Raw genomic sequence first — 21,439 nt, 5'->3', positions numbered from 1 at the left:
TGTATGTATGTATATTAAATGTTAAATTGAATTTTCCATTTCTTTGTATGTATTTAAGAAAAATTTACTTTACGTTTCCCACGTATGCGCTCCATCAGACGTTTCAATATACGAACGCCTGGCGTATGGTTGAGCCTGTGATTTAATCTATTCGCAAAACCCTGAAAGATATCAGTAATTTCCCTTTCGAATACTTGTAAAAATGCCTGCAAATAATATACAGACAAAGAACTTATTTTATTGAATTGCTAGCAAGGGTACTAGATGCTCTACCAAACATTGGAGCTCGAAAGAAATATTATTATTGGCAGTGTTACCGTTGTGCGACTAAAGTGTCAAATTGACACTTTTTGGAGATCGATGCGCCCTGACACCGACTTTTAACATTAGGCTTATTTTAAAACTTTTCCAAAAAATCGTGCGACCTTTGCTCCTTTTCTTTGTTTTAAAATTCCATATACACATTTTGACAATTCCTTCATAAATTAGATTTTTTCTTACGTGTTTAAAAATGTTTTAGTATTTACTTTTCAAAGGCACTTAAAAATTACACCTCTGGCCAAATTTGTACTGAGTTCAACCTTTTTATTATGTCAAACGTTTTCCGAATAAATGTCCCGAAGTAGAATGAATTAATGCCCCGTTTTTGTAGCTTAGAATTTCCCCCAATTTATTTGTGTTAAATTTATTATTTATTTAATGATGTAAGTACTTTTTTAACTGCAATTTGGTTTTCATACTAAATGCAAAATATGCATATTGCGTCTTTTTAATATGTCCCTCATCAATGGGTTATTATTTTAAGAGAAAAAACTATTTTTGGCAGAAAATGATGATCATCATTAATAAGTTATTAAAAATAATGAGGCATAGTCACAGATGCAATAAAGCCTACTCTAAGTAGCTTTTTTTGCAGATTTTCCGTTGAAAAAAGCTAAAAATAACGTTAGGGTCGATTTTATTTCGACTATGAATATGCCCTAATGAGTTTCGAAAGGTAAAATAATGAAAGTCGTTACATACAATGGTATAAACGATTCGAATGACTTGAAGACACTTTTTTTCGGCTGTGACACCTTTTTTGCCACTTTCGAAAAATTTTCAGCGGTAACACTGATTATTGGCATCATGCTTCCAAATATAGATAAATGTTCAATATGAATAGTGATCATTTATTTATATAATTTCCTCAAAATGCTTTAAGTTGAATGTAAACAATGCCAGTAGAAATTAATTTCAAGATCCAATGTAAAGTGAAGCTTTGGGAATAGAACTTCATTTATTGCCAATCGTATATGTATGTACATAAATATAGTAGCTTACATTCATATGCATATTGAGTACGACAATATGATCGGATTGGGTGTATGGTGCTGACGCCTCCTCATCAAACTCGAAATGCTGGTCCTGTACATAGCTGATTTTAGAGCCATCGCGCGAAAAGTGTTTTACTTTTTTCCGTCGATATTGCCTAGAAATTTGAGCAAACGAATTAAATTAAAGTGGCCGTAGTAAATATTTATTAACCCACAGTCGCACTGGGTTACCACTTACCTGTATACATAGGGTCCTACTTCCTGTACAATTGGTATGGCGCCTTGTTGTACCTTCTGCGCATTGGTCACATTGAAGATGTACACTTTGAAGATCAATGGCTGTGGGAGTTGTACGAATCGCTTATACTGCTCCGAGCCATCAGCAATAATTACATTCTGGGGAGAGAAGAGGTTGAGAATTTGAGTGGTGAAAATTTAATCAATTGTGCGATATTTAAATTACTGAATAAATTTTTAATGCAATTAATTAAATAGGAATGTGATCTACCTGATATCAAAACGGGGTCATTATCTGTAATTAGTTTGTGATATATGGACACGGTAATGGGGGATAAACGAGACACGCTAATGAAGTGTATGCATTAGGGTAGCCTAATTAATGCGAGAAAAGTAGGCGCTCACATTCAAGGCATAACAAATAAAGAAGAATCCTAAATGGTTGAGAAAAAGTAGTTTAGTTTGTTTTCATGTTTTCTTTTTCAAGAGAATTTATAAAAAAGCCAATCAATTATACTTTAGTCGCCGTTTCGATCACTTGATAACAAATTGTCGTAACGTTAAAAAACTTGGCTTTTTACTTTTTTTTTTAGCAAAAAAGCTGATAGTTGTTTGCATTTTATTTTGATGCAAAAAACATACAAAATAAAAAAAATTGCTTGGTATTTTTTGAGCAGAAAAACAATCGTAGAAAATATAGAAATTCAGTTTTTCAAGGATATTGAAACATATAGATTTTCGAAGGTCGTTTTCCGTTTTTTTTTTAACATCTTTTACATGCCTTTAAAAGCTTAATTGTCAGTGTCAGTTTTGTAGAATTAGAAGTTGCCGCTCTTCGCAAGATCACCAGCATTGTTGTTCGATGACTTTGTTCCAAAGAAATATTTTGCAACAGTATTTAGGTATGCTTGAGTTAAACTCTTCGAGCACAAAGAACGTTTCCGTCTTCCTGATCCCCCATTGATCGGCGAGGTGGCTCCGTAGGTGGTTTTAGAAGGTGAAGTTCTTGACTCTAACACAAATCTAAAAGATGATCCTCTCTTGCAGCTATTCATTAAATGGCAGGGAGCCTACTACGGTGTTTGCATTTAAGACCTCCCGGCTATTTCCACTTTTCTGAAAGAAAATAGTCTTTGCATCCGGGTGACGCTGAGTCACTCCGGAGGCCAACCGATATCTCTGAGTCAGTCAGTCCTTTTACATAATTTTCCCCTGGAAAAAAATTTATTTACCTGTAATAAAAAAATCTCCAAGGGTTAATCCCAATAGTGGGCATCTTATTTTGACCGCAGGGTCTCGTTTCAGCCCACTGTGCGCCGCGTCGATCGGGCGAAGAATTTTAGACAAAGGCAAACAACGGCCCAAATGTATTGCAAAAGTTGTTTTACGAAGTTTTACTTTCAGAATTCAATTAATAGAGCAACCCTAATGTTGCAAAAAATTAATGTACGGCGAATATATTAACACACATATGCACACACCCTCTCACATACTTTTATTGCATTCCGATATAAGTAATAAATAATGCAATTTGCTTAAAATTTTGACGCGAAATAATAAAAATGATATCGGCAGGAATTGCGACACAATCATTATGGGACTAATTATCATATTTTTGCACCCTAATTACACAGTAAGTAGGGTCAAATTGTTGACCTCGTAGCACAGTGACTTTTGAATTAATTTAAAGTATATCAACGACGTCACGCAAACTGTCAACTTTGGATTGCGTTGATTAAAAGTGATAAATATTTATTTTTTTTTTCAAAACGCTCATCAGAGTTACTTGATGTCATTGCTCTGGCGCTTCATTTCATATATAAATAATATGCATTATGATAATGAAGACGATAACTGGGAATGCAGTACTTCGAGAGCAATCATTCGAAAGGTCGTTTTGGGTACAAAATGGAAAATTCTTAGTCTTTCTAGAAAGTAGAAGTGTTTCTAGAAAAGACCGTACCCGCCTACGCTGACTAAACTTTACTTACAAACAGCATTTTTTTTTTGGTCGCAAAACCTACTGAACTTGTCCAAAAATAATATTCTAAGTCGACTCCTGCTTTATTTCAACAACCATGCGTCCAAGGCCTCCATAAGTTACGCGTTCACCTGGCTAAGAATGTGTGCTTAAATTTATGCGTAAATGTATGAGGCAATTTGAACATTCTTTGCATGAAGAATGTCCAATCAAATTTTATTGTCCTCGCAGTCAATTCGAATGTGACTCAAAACAAAAAAAAAATAAAAATCAAAAACAAATTTGTGGCCAAATCGACAATGTGTAGTCGTCACCTCGACTTCAATTCAGTTCTTCTAGGACGCAAGAATGCATTGACAGTCAAAAATTGAAAACAACAACACCAGCAAATATACAAAATTCAGGTGTCAGCACTCCAAAAGTAGCAGCCAAATGCATTCTCAATGCTCATAATTAAAATTCTGTCTGCGTTGAGCCATACAAATTGGGGCCACGGCAGCTGGCCTGAAGGAGAAGTGGATGAAGCAGCAACAATACATACACATGTATGCACGTTGTTGGCCCATTATAATGACAACTTGACTAATTTACAATTAGTTGGAACTACCTACACTTTTGTTCTGTTGCCGTATATTTTAGCGATCGGTGCTTTTTTTTTTTTTTTTTTTTTTTTTTTTTATTCGGGCGTTGTATCTCTCTTTTTTTATTTAGTTAGCAACGGAAGCCAGTGTAAAATATTGAAACTAAAGTTTTATGTTAAGGTATTTTAAGGTTGTTCGCATGCAAAACATGCATAAATAATAATAATTTAATGGCATAAAATACTTCAGACAATTAATTTTTACAATTTGGCGCTTTTGAATTGTGAATAAATACATATTTAGGTATACATATACATATATATATGTAGCACATGCGGGCATATACATACATACTCTGATATGCGAGTATTTAAGTTTTCGTAAATGTAACAGCACTTTGAATTTATTGAGTATTCTAAATTTGTATATGAAATAAATGTAGATACATTTTATTGGGGGTTTCAGCTAATAATTGATGCCATTATTTTATAAGTTTGTAAATCAATAGCTTTGAAGTCACAAGACAATACTAAAGAAATTTCAACTGGAAACGCATGAATATTCATTTCGAGAGAACAAAATTTTTAATTTGAATTAGTTTCAGTTTCTGTGTGTAGAAATTCCAGACTTATTTTGCCACAATTACCGTATTTTTCGGCCAATAATAATAAGAGATTGGCGCTTACACATATGTATGTGTTAGTCTTTGGCCGAGCTTCTAATCCGATCTGAAGCGTGCGCTTTGATGTTGTTAAACAAACCGCGATTGTAGTTTTAATGGGAAGCTGTTTTTGATGGCAGAAATACAACCGGAGGTTCGCCATTGCCTGCCGAGGGGCGACCGCTGTTAAGAAAAGACCTTTTCCCTTTCTTTTTGCGTTGTTGTTTTGACCAGTGCTTGAACCCAGGCCCTGCGGAGTGGTATTAATATGTATGGATTGTTAAATTATACCCCAAGCTTTGTTTTAGTTATAAATCAAATATTGATATAGCTTTGTTTTCCCACCCGTTATCAGTAGTTTGCTCTGTGTTTGGCATACAAATAATTTAATATGCTTTTCAGGTGAGCCCTTTTGACATGAACGCGCCTTAAGTTTGACAGAATTTACGTGATCCAAGCGTTACATAAATCATTACAATACAGATGAAAACTGTACTTAGAAGGTTGGCATATAGAAAATTCAAGTAATTCATGCAATTATGATAGGTTTCGCAGACATTTTCAGTAATCAAGTCGAAGGTAAAATGTAATTGACAAGAATAATTGGAAGCACTTATTTTGAAATTTTGATCATGCACAACACTTCAAGTCCAAGTTCATTTACCAATTGTGTATTTAAGGCAGGTAAAATAGCCAATTGCTGGCAGCTAGGCGGTAAATTAATGTTTGTCGAAGTGTGGTACGAGTTCGTGTGCAGCATGCTAAGTAGTCTGCATAAAGGTGCTCATAAACGTCAAGAGGAACTCTCATGAGACTTTCGCCATGTTGGTGTGAGAATTCTCATGCGTGTGTACACGCACATTGATTCTCACTGGAATTTTGTTCTTAAGAGATTTTTCTCTCAAGAATGATAGATTACAAGATTGCGCCCATCAGAGAGGATTTTTGAGAATAATTTTTGTGCGACGTCACACTGGTGCATTTACGAGAGAGAAGTGCCAAAACGCGAGCAAAAATCGAAGAAGAAGAAAAAATATTGCAAGCAAAACGTAAACAAGTTGCACAAGTGTGACGTCATACAAACAGCGCTTCTGTCAAATTCTCTGAGAGCGACCTGGATATTTCGGGGATTCTCGGCTCATTATAAATATATTCGGGACTACTTCGGGATTTTTAGATTATTACGGGGTTTTCGGAGTTCCCAGGACTACATCAGGATTTTTGGGATTCTCGGCACTATACTGGGATCTTCGGGACTACTTTAGGATATTTGGACGATTTCGAGATTTTTGGGACTAATTTGGAACTTTTGGCAATATTCCGGGCTTTTCGAAATTTTCGCGATTCGCGGGACTGTATGGAGATTTTTTGAACTATTTCCGGATTTTCAACACTACTTGAAGATTTTCGGTATTCTCGGCACTATCGTGGAATCTTCGGGATTTTCAAGAGCACTTGGGGATTTGTCAGACTTCGTCAGAGTTTTATAAACTTCTTTGGGATTTTTAGGGTTTTCGGGAGTACTTCGAGATTTGAAGGGTTCTCGAGGCTATATCGGGATCTTCGGGACTAGAGCGGGATTTCCGGGACTATTTTGGAATTTTAAAAACTACCTCGAAATTTTGGGTATGCTGGTAGTTTCGTAACTTTCGTTCATACATATGTATGTGTACATATGTATGAACTATATACCACAATTGACGACACGTTTTATTTTAGCTAATTAACCGACTTCAGAAAAAGGAGAAGGTTATCAATTCGTCGGAATATATTTTTTTTATGCACATATGTTACCGCATAACTTTGGAACACGTTAACCGATTTCTATAATGTTTTTTTTTTTTTTTTTAAGGAAAGGTGTTACCTCACAGGTGGTCCCATACTAATTTGGATCATGAAAAAATTAACGATAATCTTAAATTTTTATATGAGAATGGTAGTCGGTTTTGTTGTTTGCTTAAAAATTGCTTGTTTAAGTAACTTGTTTGTAAATAAACCAATATGCATAACGACATGCATATTTATGTTCATTGGTATGTATATATGTACTTATCACAAAAAACTTTAACGGAATATTATTATCGTTATATTTCTTTATAGTGTTTGTACACAACGCGTTGAGAAACGTAGCTACCAACAAAGCTCATTATTTAAAGTACGCCAACAAATGACCTGGCTGTCAAACAAGTGAATCTGAGTCGAGTTGACAGACTGGCGGCATTTGCTGTGGACTGTGGAAGTTTAAGGTGCGACTTTCCTAATACAAAAAAAGCGCAAACAGTTAGTGAGTCAATTATGTACTTACACGCGCTGCCGGCTGCTTCTTCGCAATGGTGTCACTTTGAAAATTGGTTAAGATTTGGTTCAAAGGCATGTAGGTATTTATGTACTTATGTACACATGCACATTGTATATTTGCATACATATAGAGAGTTAGGGTTTGGAAATTATACGCACCACCACCACCGATACAGTCGCTGAGTTTCAATTAAAAATTTACACCTACTTAAGTACTCCAGTAATGACTTGAAAAAAAATTAAGTTTGCTTTAAGTATAAGTAATCACAAGTATATACATAAGTACATATGTATGAATGTATATTAGACCGTATCACAAAAAAAAACTAAATTTGTTCTAAACGCTTTTGAACACTCACTGAAGGAGTATTTCAAGAGCATCGGATTTTTCTAGAACTTCTTTACTTGATTTCGGGTTTGTAAAAATGATGATGATGACCTATGATCAATAGCAAGAAGCTTAAAAATAAACTTGCAAAGCTTTTAAGCTTAAACCGTTTTGCCATTTGAGGGGATTTTTTTGAAAAGACATTAAGAGAAATTTTTTCGATTCATAAAAAACTCCATTTTTGGAGGTATTTTGAAATCGGTCCAGCTCGCTTAAATCTTAATATTTTTCCGAAATATTTTGGTGGACGTCTTAAAATATAATAGATTTTATAATTCCAATGGAAAAACAGTACCCTGTTGGTTTTTGTATGGGGAGTGATGCAGTGCAATATACGTACATATATGTATGGGCGAATGATTCTTCCCATAGATCTTGCGGAGATATTAATTTCAGTTTTTTTTTTTCAAGGGAGTTATGCATAAGTAAGGACATAAAACTGTAAAAAATAGGAACTTTTTTACCCTGCGGCATACTTAAACCAAAAAGAATTTCAAAAATATCAATGCACTCTTAAAACTGGTCATCACATCGCACACGATCTTCAAAAGTGATACAATTAAAAATGTGTAATTTTTGAAATTATGTGCTAAAAATGTACACGGAGCTTTTATTTCCCGTCTAACTCCCCATTTTATAGATGCGTATTTGTAAACGTGTTCTTACTTTCTTCTTTTCAACAAATTCATACGAAAATTTGTCGCGCATGCGTACCGCTTGCATTTTTTTTTCAATAGCTTTTCTTCACATTTTGCGGTTGACTAAAGGGGAATGAAAAAAGCAAAATGTTGCTGTAGGTTAGTGCCACTTAATAACACATTGCTTGTACACACTTAAATATGTACTAATTATGCAAATTTGTTATTCTTGTTGTTGTAACTGTTTTCCAATTCAAATTTTTCGCACGTTTCGGTAGCGCTCAAAGGTAGTCAACGCGTGCTTCGAAGCATTAACGCGCCAAGCCAAGAAAACAACAAAAAAAAAGTAGTACCAGCAGCCCAGCAACAAAGGCGATGACGCTGGCAACACGTTTGCCTGAAGCAAATGTTGCGCAACATGGTGGCGCTGCTAGCCAGCCATTTATGCTTGTGGTAGGTTGGTTTGTTTTTGAATTTTTATACCCGAGCGCACTTGTGCACAGGGTATTATAACTTTGTTCGCATAACGGTTGTTTGTAACAGCCAAAACGAATCGAGATAGATATAGACAAATGTATACATAAATGATCAGGATGAAAAAAGAAATCGATTAAGCCATGTCTGTCCGTCCGCCCGTGTATACGCTAACTCGAGCAAAAATTGAGATATCTCAACGGAATTTGGTACGTGGGGTTCCCTTTATCCAAGGTAGGTTGCTATTGAAAATGGGCGAAATCGCACTGTAACCACGCCCCCCTTCTCATATAACGGTACTTTTGAAAAATGCAAAAACTGTGATATTTCAGTAAATATTCGATCCAAATTGTTCAAAATTAGTATGTGAAGTAGAATTTTGGTACAACAAAATATTATTATGAAATTTTTGGAAAATTGGCGTCAGCCCGCCCACTTATGATGACATACTGTATCTTAGTAGCCGTTTCACCAATCCTTACCAAACTCGGTACGAGGCTTGGGTAGGGTCTAGCTAAGAAATCTGTTGAAAGTCTTTGAAATCGGGCAATAGCCACGCCCACCTCCCATATAACGGTTATTTACAGAAACACGAAAACTGCGATAAATCAGTAGCTACTGAAGTTTATTGACTCAAAATCGATTACTGCAATGACCACTGAGCAAAAAGTTGGATTATTATAAATTTTTGGATTTTGGGCGTAGCGCCGCCCACTTATGACCACACATGTGTATCTCGGTAACCGATTTATGAATTTTTACTAAACTCGGTGTATTTAATAACCTTCGTTCGAAAAAGCAATTCGTTGAGAATTATTCAAATCGGACTAAAATTGCACCGGCTTACCGTACAACGGTAATTTTCGGATATATGAAAACTCCGATATTTCAATAACTGAGGACGTTCATTTAATCCAAGTTAATACTTACAACAGTATTTTTACGTTAAATAAGACTGTTATAGAATTCTAGGTAGTTTAAAGAAAGTTGGAACGACGAAAGTTGATACCTGCGCCGGGTATAGAAAATTCGGTTTCGCCCGAACTTACATGCTTTTAAATTTGCATTTTTTTAGTTTTTTATTTGAAGTTTATGGCTTGTTTGTTGTTGTAGCGCTTGAAATTGGCTTTTCTTTTGTTCGCAAAGGTAAATAAAAAAATAGAAGCTCGGTTTATTTTTTCAGCCAAACACTCCATAGTCAATGATTTTTGGTCTGCTTGCATTTTGGGGCCATTGTCAATGAACTTGTTTTTGCACGCAAAATTTTTGCATTTTTCCCCCACTTGGCTTGTATGTATGTATGTACGTTTGTACATTTTTTTGCAAATTTTGCGTTGATTATATTTTTATAATCATTATTTACTATTGCCATTATTATTTTTTGTTCATTGTGACAGGCAATAAAACGCACGCTGTCCTTGAATTGTCTTCAATGGGATTGCCAGCACTCTCGTTGACATTACATTTGCAGTCTGCGTTAAATTACAGCTTAAAATGAGCGCCATCCGCTTCCTCTGTTTCGTTTTTTTAATTTTTGTTTTGCTGCTTTGCAATGACCCTAGATTTTGTGGCTATTATGATTGTTTTTTTTTTCGACAGGTGTTACTTAATTACTGCCACTGGGCATTGCTAAGGTTCTTAGCGCTTAAGTTGTTTACCAGCCGCTGACACACCCAGAAATACATAGTATGCTCAATCACTTTAGTCTGTAGTCGCCATGTCAAGTCAGATTTATCCGGTCAGGCAGAGGCCATCGCCAAGAAGATAATCTTTATTTTTTTCGGAAAGTAATTATTGCCTGATTTGAAAATGGTTCAATGGCAACTGATGAATGTACTTAATTTTAAATACTTTTGGACCTTATTATAAGGTACATTCATGTGCTTTTATATACATACATACATACGCAATGATAGAGTGCCTCCATGCAATAGCAGCAATTGTTTGCTTTTGTTAATTGTTTTAAAAAGTAAAATAAGTAACTTTAAGTGAATGAAAAGTAATTTTTTGTAGTACCTTGTATTCGCTCAGAACTTTTAAGGCAAACATATTCCGCCTGCTACTGAGCCAAGTGAACTTTGGAATGCATTTGATATTCTCAAAAAAAAAAAAAAAAATACAACGTTTTAAGCCGCTACGAAGTTTATTTCCTAGAACTTGAACTTAAGTTTTCATTGTTTAAACTCAGTATACTTAACGAAACTTTACAACAATTAATGAAGGTCAAACGAAGTTTAAGTCTTGCAATGACGAGCTGAAATACATGAGTATTCGAAATGGCCTTCAAGATGTTCAATCCAATACCTTTGGATCTGTGAGTGCTATGTTGGTCCGTAAATCATTGAAAAGCTCCAAAGTATTACAAATACTCTTAAATAAAATTGAGATACTGCTGTAAACTTAGTTCAGACGTTCCCGACGACGAAGTTACACTGAGAAAAGAGTTTAGTTACGTCAACTAAATATCTTCCCCTCAACTGACCTTATTAGATGAGATCTATGAATTTGAAGACGATTAAGTTACGGAAAGCTCATTTCAAAATTCTTACTTCCTATGTATGCACTGAGAAAAAAGGACAAATTTATGGGATTCGCGTGTTAACGAAAACTCACCACCGCATGGCGGTGACGTTGCCGTTGCTTCTCTCTCTCTCTCTATCAACAGTAAATTTGATATTACGCTACGTCGTTGACTAACTGAGCTTTTAGTTTTATCTTACCGGACCACTGTGGTGAAAATATCCGCGGTACGTTAAAGTCTTCAAAAGTGGATAGCGAGAATTTCACTGACTTCTAAATCCTAAAAAGGTTTGCAGAGAAGCTACTAGTAAGGCCAGAACAGAACAAATCGTGTACCAAGGTGGCTAAATTGCCGTTTTAAGCAACCATTTGGGTTTCAATGCCATCTACTCGCCCGACAAAGTTTTAACGGATAGAGAGTGTTCTATTTCGCCTTACTAGATTATGAAATGAACACAGAATTATGTCACAGGTTTCCTTTATTTTAGAATCGAACGGGAGCAGAGAAATGGGCAATCCAAAAGAGGAATTTTTTGGTAGGTATATACCAAAGATGTGCCATTTTGCTTTCATATGTAATTAAAATATTACTAATATTGGTGCTAGGAATACATAAATTATGTAGAAACATACTCACCTCTTCGACCTTTTTATCCACCATGCTGGGAAACAGGAACCAACCGCAGTAGGCGCCCAAAGCAGCTGTTAACAATCCAATGAAACTGACTATCAACGACCAATGAAGCATCTTCGACGAGCACCGAGGTACAGAGCCAGGGAAGAGACTCTTCGCAATGTTTGCTGTTGTCATGAGGGAGCAGCAAAAGAAGCAAATTGACGAAAAGTTACTAAATCGAATCTGGCGAGCTTACAGTATCACCAAAAAGTATGTATTTAACACACAAAAGCACAGACACTAATGATGAACGAGAACTATGTAAAAAAAAAAAACACTTAGATGAAGATGATGAAGAAGACACATAAATATTATGGATTGTGAAATAATAAAGAATACATTTAACTACTTTAACAGAAAAAGTCTCTTCGTTATGAGTAAGCGTTGGTTACATTTGTTTGCACTGGTGGTTGCTTTAATTTTCACATTAATTTTATTTATATTGTCACTGTTTAAATATTATCACCTCTTATTGGCGTTGCTTATTTCATTCTGACACTGTCTACAGGTTTACAGACTAAACTTGAGCAGGTTCTAGAAAACAGTATGGAAACACTTTGGCGGTGGGTTATTAAACTTTTAAATCGGTTGTTGATTTTCGCACTTTTTTATGCCGCTCAAATGAATAGCTTAGATGGGCCCTTACTTTACATTTTGACACATAAATAAGTAGTAAAAAGGTGAAAGAAACAAACAAAAGAAAATAAAAAATCTATAAAACAAAATAAGAGTTAGCAGAAATGTAAATAGATGACTGAATCGAACAGACGTGCCTAAGGAAGAGGTCAAAGCGGCGGTAAACAAAGAGAAGAGGCAATAAAAGCAATAGAGACGTAATACAAAAAAAAAAAAAAAACAAAACAAAAAAAACATTTAAGCAAAAATCAAAGTACAGTAAAAAATATCAAAAAGAAATACATATATCTATCGTCAGAGATCTGAAAACCAGTTTTTATTTTATTTTTTTTTATTTTTATTTTTTATTATTTTTTGTTTGTTAATTTTTATAGATACTGTTGAATGTCTAGGCCGCTGCATGGATGTTGTACATACAGATGTATGTATGCCATTAGCAGATTAACGGTGACGTTTACGTTAACGAACTAAGCTCGTAATTTTAGCCTAAGAATGCTACAGTCAGTTTTTCACGGATTTCCTTGAGGTTCATTGAATTTGACAAGTGAGGAAATTTAGAAATGCTGCCAAAAAAAGAGATACGCCTGGCAATTTTATACGCTAGTACAAATTGCTGTAGAAACAAACAGGGCGTCCAAGATCAGTCCATGCTAAAATTATGGGGGGGGAGGAGGGAAATCTTATCCCCTTTGCTGAGAAAATTGCAGAGGAGATGAATCCACAGTTGAAAATGACGGAGTCGATGGCCTAACAGTCGACTGGGATGAATTAAGAATAGCATTTTGTGGCTAGATATCCACAAGGCCGCTGGATCTGATGCCCTGCCGGCTTAGTTACTCAAGTAACTGTAAGAATGGTCTGCCCTATCAACAAGAACGACGCATGCTCCAACAGTGTATGCGCTATTGTAGAGCGTATGATGTGAAAGGTGAAGTCCATCGTCGACTGTCTTCTGATTAGGCTTTATTTAGCCATAGTAAATCCAATATAGACAAAGTATTCACCATACGCGAAATTTTGTAAAAGACCTGCAGGATGAGGCACAATTCATGTAAATGACCTTTTTTTTGGTGATTTTGAAGCCGCTTTCAACAGCAGGCAAATAAGTTGAAACTAAATCGCGATTACTGAATTTGGTATCCAGGCGAAAGTAATACAGCTGTCTAAAATGACAGCAGCAGCTCCGTCAGCACTGGGAATGGCTTTACCAAGCCATTTGATACGCACCGACTTTTAATACAGGGCGCATCACTATCGCGCGACTTCTGCTGGCATGGTTATACCAGATTTACAATTCACGTTGAAGGAACAAAAGAACATCGAAATTATTTATTTTCACCACATATGTATATGTAAATGTGTATGTATGCCCGTACTCTTCACTACAATTTTTATTGCTTTGAAACTCAAACACTTGAAACCACAAAAACAATTTATTTGTGTGGTCACGAATTAAAGCTATGCTGCAATATCAAAAAATTTTACTTAATTTTTTCTCGCCAAAAAAAAAAAAATAGTGAGCTCCCTTGAACTCTGGCCACACTGCTGCCTGATCATAATTAAGAAATTTGTTTGAGAGTACACAACCATTGCCATCACCGCAAATACCATCTTTGCTTGCTGATTATCGGACAAAAATACTACTTTATTGGCATAAATATTGCAGCACACTTTCGATTTCGATTCGCATGGTGTAGTGTGTGTGCTCGTTTCGGCTTTTTGATTTTCAATGATGATTTTCAATTGATTGCATTTGGCAATGCAGAAAAAACGAGAAGCACTTGTCCCTACTCCGGCAGCGGCCGCTTGCTGACACACAAAATTTGTGTGTGTGTGTGTGCGTGTTAAACACCACTTTGCTTACACTTGTATGCACTCGAATCGAAAGCTGGTGCCGCCGTTGCATCAACCTGAAAATCTTGTACAAAAACTCGACGCGGTTGCGGAGGTGGTCGCTGATATTGTGGTTGTTGCAGTGGACGCGTTGAATCGCGTATTATATGCGAGTAGACGTGGCCAGCTTGTTGCATGCTTCAAATGAAACTAACTGAAACGGAATGAAATGTTAATTGAACTTGAATTCCGAATTGGTGGTCGCGCGGCCAATGTGAAGTTGTAAGGATTGTGTTATCTTTTGTAGAAAAGTTACTAGTAGCTATGAGTGTTTGGCGACCACAGAACACGCTTGCCCACATAACTGACCATTGAAATACACTAAGCAGCAGTGAATGTTTCAGCTTAGTATTTATAATGGCTATTGCGTTGAAATACTTTGGTGGCGAAAAATTGCATGTGCTGTGCAACAATTACTGTTAGATATTATCACAGATCATCATTACATAGTTTTATTGATTCTAATTCTATTTTGTGTTGTTTTTGTTCTGTGTTCTTATCTTGTAATACCTAATTTTTCATCACTGGCATGTGATGAGGAGTAACATCGGTGATTAATTGCATGCAATTTTAGGGCGCACAAGTTACTTACATTCATGTGGACACACACAACACACAAGTTATAACAACAACAAATTGTCGTGTGGCCACGTGCAAGCACGAATGTACATACATACATTAGGCTTGGTCGCGAAAAAATCGTATTTTGTAAAGTTTATTTAACTGAATTTCGGCATCAACAAAAATTTCAGCATAGACAAAAACATTTCGAAGTATTTGAAATCAATTTCAAAGTGTTTGAAAGGTATTTTTCAGTACATATTTATATTGACCCAAATTTAATTATTTATCCTTGATCATAGAGTGATATGAAAACTACGCAAATGTTTTTTTCAATAATGAATAACATCTCCAAATCGTGTCATATTTTAGTATTATATGAAAAATTTGGACTATGACGTTTCCCTGGTTCGAGTTTGTGAAGACTTCCTAGAGCAGGTGGAAAACAAAGACTTTCATATGATCTGCTACGAGGTTACCCATACCTGGTGAGTAAATGGGCGGCTAACTTCAGCCCCGGCGTTAATGACAGAAGGAGTGTCTGTATTCACTTGGAAATACCAGAGCCCCAAAGCAACTCTTCCCCTGAGTTTAAATATGAAGCTGTAGTGAAAATCTAACATTGAGGACCATGGAAGTTACTTAATATTGCTGTAGAGGTTGTCCGCTGCCAAGAGATTGGGTCTCATGTCCAAGGTAATAACTAGGCTCTATCACACCATATTTAAGCCAATCATGTTTTGTGAAAGAGCTACAATAGTTAAATGGCTAGAACGCGTAAAATGGGCTGCTCTCATATGTTGATATTGCAGGCGCGGGCTGAGATCAGCTCAGCAAGTTCCTCGCCTGGACACTCTGATTACACGGTTCACTACGCCACACAAATGGCTCCAAGCTACCTTTTCTCAACGCACACTCCCTCAACGGGTGATTGAGGGTGCCAAGTGTCTGGAGGAAGAGAGCAAAGAGCTTTTTCACGGACGGGCTGAAGCTTGATGGAAACGTTTACCTGGTTTATTGTGTCGAAGTTGTAGTAGCTGCGGGAGTACTGTGAATCAGAGCGTTGAGCGACAGGAAGTACCTCACCGCTTTCTAAATAACTTCCATTTCATTGTATTGATGAAAATTTTTATATAACAAAAAAAATTTGCGAGGCACACTCCTCAGAATATTTCTCATTCATTACACCTACAATGAGTAGGTACATAAATATACGTTCATACATTAAGGTGCGTCACCGAAAGTAGGAGTGCTTGTGGTTTTACGACCAAATTAGAAAGTTAGTCCTCACCTCACCATTTCTAATGAGAAATATTCTGAAGAGTGTGCCTCACAAATATTTTTGTTATATAAAACTTTTCATCGATACAAGAAAATAACTTGCTAAGATATATATATCTTATATTGGACAAAAAAGCGTTTAATTTCTCAACAGAACTTTTTCTTAGCTGGATACATTTACTGAGTCTATTTTTTTCTATTATTTTATCCCTTCCAAATACTAGCTCTCCAAAAGGGAGTTCCAGTAGAGATCTCTTCATTCGACCCCAATCTTTCACCGCAGATCCTTTAGGCTTTGAAATAGGAAATGCTCATCTAAATCGGGAGAATATCCTGCATAGGGTAGCAGTTCTTTGCCCTGGTTATGATAACCCCACTTAATTAAACTTTTTCCTATCTTCGCATCTGCATTCAATGGCTGCCTAGTACAAAGTAAAACACACAGCTTGCAGTACAAGTAGTCTATTAACAAATATCTGTTGATAGTAGGTACTATAATGTTTTTCGTTTTGTTTTTTCTTGCACGAAGATTGATTGGGGCGTATTCTTGTTTTCGTACGAATCGAAAATCATGAAATTTTCCTATCATTTTCTATACAAAAAATTCAAAGTTTCGATTCGTATGAAAACCAGAATACTCCTCATTATATCCATTCAAACTAATTTGGTCGATTTTTTTAGAATCGTTATCACGCTTTACATTGTTTGTCATTGAAACTGACTTTCTGTTCCAATTCACGAAAGTGTTTATTCTGGAAGTCATAAAATTTGTAAAAACTTTTAGTCCCTTGGAAAAACAATGCAATTTTTTTTTAATTTGCTAAGTGATCCGCCTTAATGCATAGGCTTCTAAGGGCCGTTATACGTTCATACATAGACATTTAAGATGTATGTAGATATTTTTTTGGTGCTATGAGCCATTTGAAGGCTTATTTTTAAGTGCCAGTTAATTCAGTCATCAATTTGTTTCACTAAAAGTTCCAAAGCCTCACAAAGAATTTCACTTGAAATTTTAATAAATGAAAGAGGCGCTTTGTTCCAATTGAAACTACTAGGAAAGGAAGTTTTGTTTGCATGCAAATATTTTTTTTTTTGTTGACAAACACACAATTTTTTGGTTTGCCACTTAAGTTTTTTTCTTTTTCTTTTTTTTTTGTTACACTAATTAACCTTGTTTTATGATTTTATGTATTTGTGTGTGTGTGTGTATATTATTTTAGCATAAAAAACACTCAACCGCACTACATACTATCGTATTGCATACCGTTTACTTTTGCTTTGCGTTTTACGCGTTAAAATATATGTATTTATGTACGTATGTGCACCACTTCGTCACTTTGAGACTAAGTTTCCACGTCTTTTTCTTCTTCTTCTTAAACATTCAACACTTTATTAACATCTCATTTGCGTGTGCGACTAGAGTTGAGCTTCAATTTAAACTAAAACTGCCAAACTAAAAAACATTCAAGCCAAGCTGAAACGATTTGAGCAAAGTGCCGAAATGCCGCGAAACGCTGCGCTGCTGCTGCTACTGCTGTTACAGCTACTGCACTAAAGCAATGTCAAAAAAAAAATATATGTCTGTATAGAAATACAAAATAATATGAAAAGGTAAGAGCAAAATGTCTCAAAACAAAAAGGTAATTGTTGTAAGTTCCAAATACAACAACAATACTCATTAGCAGCAAAGCCACAAACTATACCGTGTTTCGTCACTATAGCACATCAGCTAAGCTGCCCTTGAGTCGCCGTAAAATCCTTATTAAATTTTTATTCCTCCCTCTTCTTGTCATACTGTTTTCAAACCACACCTGCCAATTCATTGAGAATCAGGTCCATATGTTTAGATTTTAGTTTAGTATACCCCTTTTCTCGAAATCTTGTGATTGTGAAACTGATTTAATTCTACCTCTTTAAACTTCCACTTGCCTGCTCATTCTTACCTAAAATTTTAGTGTGGGGATACAGGATTGCATTTGGATTTATAAGACATTTAAATCTGCTTAGCTTATGTGCTTTAGTTATGAAACGCACTTACATATACATATGTGCAAACCTACATACCTTTTGAAAATGAATAATTTCTAATTTTGTTGTTGCTTACCTTTGTCAGTGGGAGTCTCTATTTTGATTTTCTTTGTGCGCATTTTGCCTCTTTTCAGCGTCCCAAAGGTTGCCCCAACTACACACACACACACACACACACACGTACATACAAACGCGGCTAAGTGCATAGCCGGCACTTAATACATGTGGACATACATACATACTTATGTTCATAAAGGTAACCATACCTTTGCTCACTCTCTCTCCCTCTCTCGAATTTTCGCTTTTGCCATTTTCGATCAGTTTCTTGCATTCCTCTGCATACCAGCTGGTCTCAATGTATTGTTGTTGTTGCTAATTGATCGCTTGATAATTTTGCCTTGCTGCTATTGCCTGATTTTGGTCTTTTTAGCCAAAAGCTGAGCGGTAAAGTGGATACTTGATTGAGTTTATGGTTAGAGACCTTCAGCTGTAAACCTGAAGCGATGACGGCGACGGCAGCAGCCACAATGTTGGCCGCGTCGGTGGCCAACAAGCAGCTGATCGAGACATGAATTTTAAATGTAAACACTAGTAGCAGACGATGGCAACTACAACAAAAGAAACCGAAGCATTATTGACTATTAATATCAACTGAACGCTATATATCTGTATCGATTCATTAGTGGCTGCTAGTTGCACTAACTTAGGCCAGAAAGACTTAAAAAATATCTTTACTAACAATAACTTAGCATATGTACATAAATATATTTGTACGTTTTGGCATTGTGTGCATGTTGAAGGTATGTAGGAGATACATACATGCAATAAAAATAAATATTCGTCATTATTGTTAAAAATGTGCGGAATGTACTGATTTATTAAGTAGGTGATAAACGTTCTCGGAAATACCGAACAATAATACAAGTGCTCTGAATTCGTTTAGTTAAAATTGAAGAATTTAGTACTAGTTCACCCTTACTCAATTCGAAACTTCTGCACGCTAAAGCATAAACAGACGGCAGCATTGCTCCGGATCAACTCGGGTATTAACTGCAGTTGATCCGGATTAAGTCCGAGTTAATCCGGTACCACGCTCGTGGCAAGCCTCTGCAAAACAATTTCAAACTAAGACCCTCTTTAACCTCTTTCGTCTGACATCCATATTGTGTTACATTCTGTTAAAAAATTTCCTTAATTCGAGTAGCATTTGATTTTTAAACCAGGCGTGCTCATCCCGAAGCTCAATTGGCTCACAACAGCATTACTGTAGCTCACTTTGGCTCACTTATGTACAACAAACACACAGACTTCGTCTGAGCTCAACATACAAAATGTTCGGGGACAAAAATCGATCGACATTCATTCACTGAATTTCTTTTAAAATATTTTTAAACTACAACCTTCTTCAACTTCCGCCTCTCACTTTTTCATTCTGGCTGCGTTTCTTTATACATTCCGGATAATCCCATTTCACAGCCGAAATGAACAGAATGCTTTTGAAATATACGTTAACATATAATCAGGAACGTTCTAAAGAATAAGTAAACAAAAAAGTTTATTCCAAACGTTCAGAATCAATAAAGAAATTCAGCCTCTATATTCTTTGGTACCCGTCGCCCACGCAAACAAAGCGTAGTAGGTTGGTACGCTCGCAAGTAGTAGACCGCTAAAAATGACTTATGTCTTAAAATGGGTGTTCTGCTACGAGGCACTTTGTAATGTTTTCATTCACTGAAATCCTCTTTGGGCATTTTTTTATCAGAGCAAGGTCTACCTTAAAGCTGGACCATGTGTCCTATAAGCTCTTTGCCACCATATTTCAAGTTTGCTCTGCAGCGCCGTCCAGAGAAAACATTAGTAAAATAAGGCTTATTCTATTAGCAATAAAATATTAAATCTATCACAAAAATCGAGAGTAATTCTAATTGGTTCATCAATGTGAAGAGAAAATAGCTTTAAGGTTGCTCTTCTTAAGTTTGCTTCCAACATTAATTGGAATGGAGTTCCAGATTCGTATAGCGTCAATGAAAAACAGTGTTGTGGAATTGTTAAAACTGTATAGAGGTAAGATTAAAACGCATGATCGCCCCGATTTAGGAAAGATATTTTTTTCAAATAGGTAATAAGGTGTCTTCGTATTCATAAGTCGCAAAAGGAAAATGCAGTTTCTGGCCTTTATGTACATATGTAGTCGGAGATTTCACACCGCAGCAAGCGAGACCTCCAGGCAGATATGTATATGGTCAAATTTGATTCAAACATGATTAAATAAAATGTCAATTTTAAGGGCAGAGGCGGCATAAACTTTGCTGTATACCAACTCTGAGTACGTTATTATAGGTACAATTAACTGACCTACTAGCATTCGTCTTGTGCCGACTGGAGTGAAGCATGCAGAAAGCCTCAGATTTCTAAGTATCCCACATACTTTGCTCACTACAAAGTTAATGTGATCACACCAGCTAAGAAGAGAGTTGATAACAAAAACCCCAAATTATTTTGACGACCAGTTTTAAGGATCGATTATTTAAATATGTATATCGAAGGAACCCCGTAGATATTAAATTTCTTGTAGACTGGCAATACATAAGACTTTTAGGGATTGAGTCTGCTTAAAAAGACCGGGCCCAGAGGGGTTCACTGCTTTCTTTCCTCGATCTCGACAGGCCTGGTGCTCTGTTACAATATTCCACTCTTCGTCTCCGTAGAGCAAACCCCGGTTTTGAAATTATTTGATTGTTGCTTAATTATTATTTTTTTTTGATAAAATTTGTAATTTTTGCCAGTTATCCCAAGCTTCCCGAATTCAGGCTTTAAGTCTCTGCGAATTTCCTCTATTTTGTCTATAACAGATGGCAGAGAAAATGATTTCATCACTCACACCTTCGCCCTCTGTATACAATTTAATTAAAAAAGCTAAGCTAATTCAATCTAAAGCTTTGGTACGTACTATTTTTTTTCGCTCCAAACACTTTATGTCAATGAAACTTAAAAAAAAACAATTCCACTATTGACCTGAATCCGTTGGCAGAAGGCTGGTTCGTATGTACATGGTTATGTGGGTATGCATGTATGTACATTAGGGTAGTCCAAAAACAGTAAACTCGGAATTGTAATACTCTCACCGCCTAGGATTGTTCTATTACGAAAAAAAATATACCCCTATTTTTTTATTTTGAAATCAAAAAATATTTAGAGATCGCTCAAAGCGCTCAAAGTTTTCCATGTATTTTTATATGGGGAAAAAACAACTTTTCGTAGAAATGGTAT

The 21,439-nt window shown here is 36.0% G+C and overlaps 1 protein-coding gene across 3 annotated transcripts in view; it reads right to left on the bottom strand.

The window, feature by feature from the left end:
- LOC118750945 (sensory neuron membrane protein 2) overlaps positions 1 to 17,603 on the bottom strand; it is a 48,582-nt gene extending 30,979 nt beyond the window's left edge. Inside the window, exons 1-5 of one of the 3 annotated variants that reach the window (XM_036485697.1) lie at positions 17,406 to 17,603; positions 11,732 to 12,027; positions 1,555 to 1,712; positions 1,324 to 1,471; positions 69 to 206 (exon numbers count right to left, since the gene is read on the bottom strand). In XM_036485697.1, the coding sequence (XP_036341590.1) occupies positions 69 to 206; positions 1,324 to 1,471; positions 1,555 to 1,712; positions 11,732 to 11,905 (618 nt within the window). In that variant the 5' untranslated portion in view covers positions 11,906 to 12,027; positions 17,406 to 17,603. Of the gene's footprint in view, positions 1 to 68; positions 207 to 1,323; positions 1,472 to 1,554; positions 1,713 to 11,731; positions 12,028 to 14,270; positions 14,606 to 17,405 lie in introns of those variants that run through there. The other 2 variants (XM_036485696.1, XM_036485698.1) reach the window with 2 other exon arrangements.
- Positions 17,604 to 21,439: the final 3,836 nt, after the last annotated feature.

This window comes from Rhagoletis pomonella, unplaced genomic scaffold (assembly GCF_013731165.1).
Source record: "Rhagoletis pomonella isolate Grant_MI unplaced genomic scaffold, Rhpom_1.0 Rhpom_scaffold_00468, whole genome shotgun sequence".
NCBI lineage: Eukaryota > Metazoa > Arthropoda > Insecta > Diptera > Tephritidae > Rhagoletis > Rhagoletis pomonella.
Note: the sequence above shows the minus strand (reverse complement) of the source record. Positions and strands in the feature narration are given on the sequence as shown.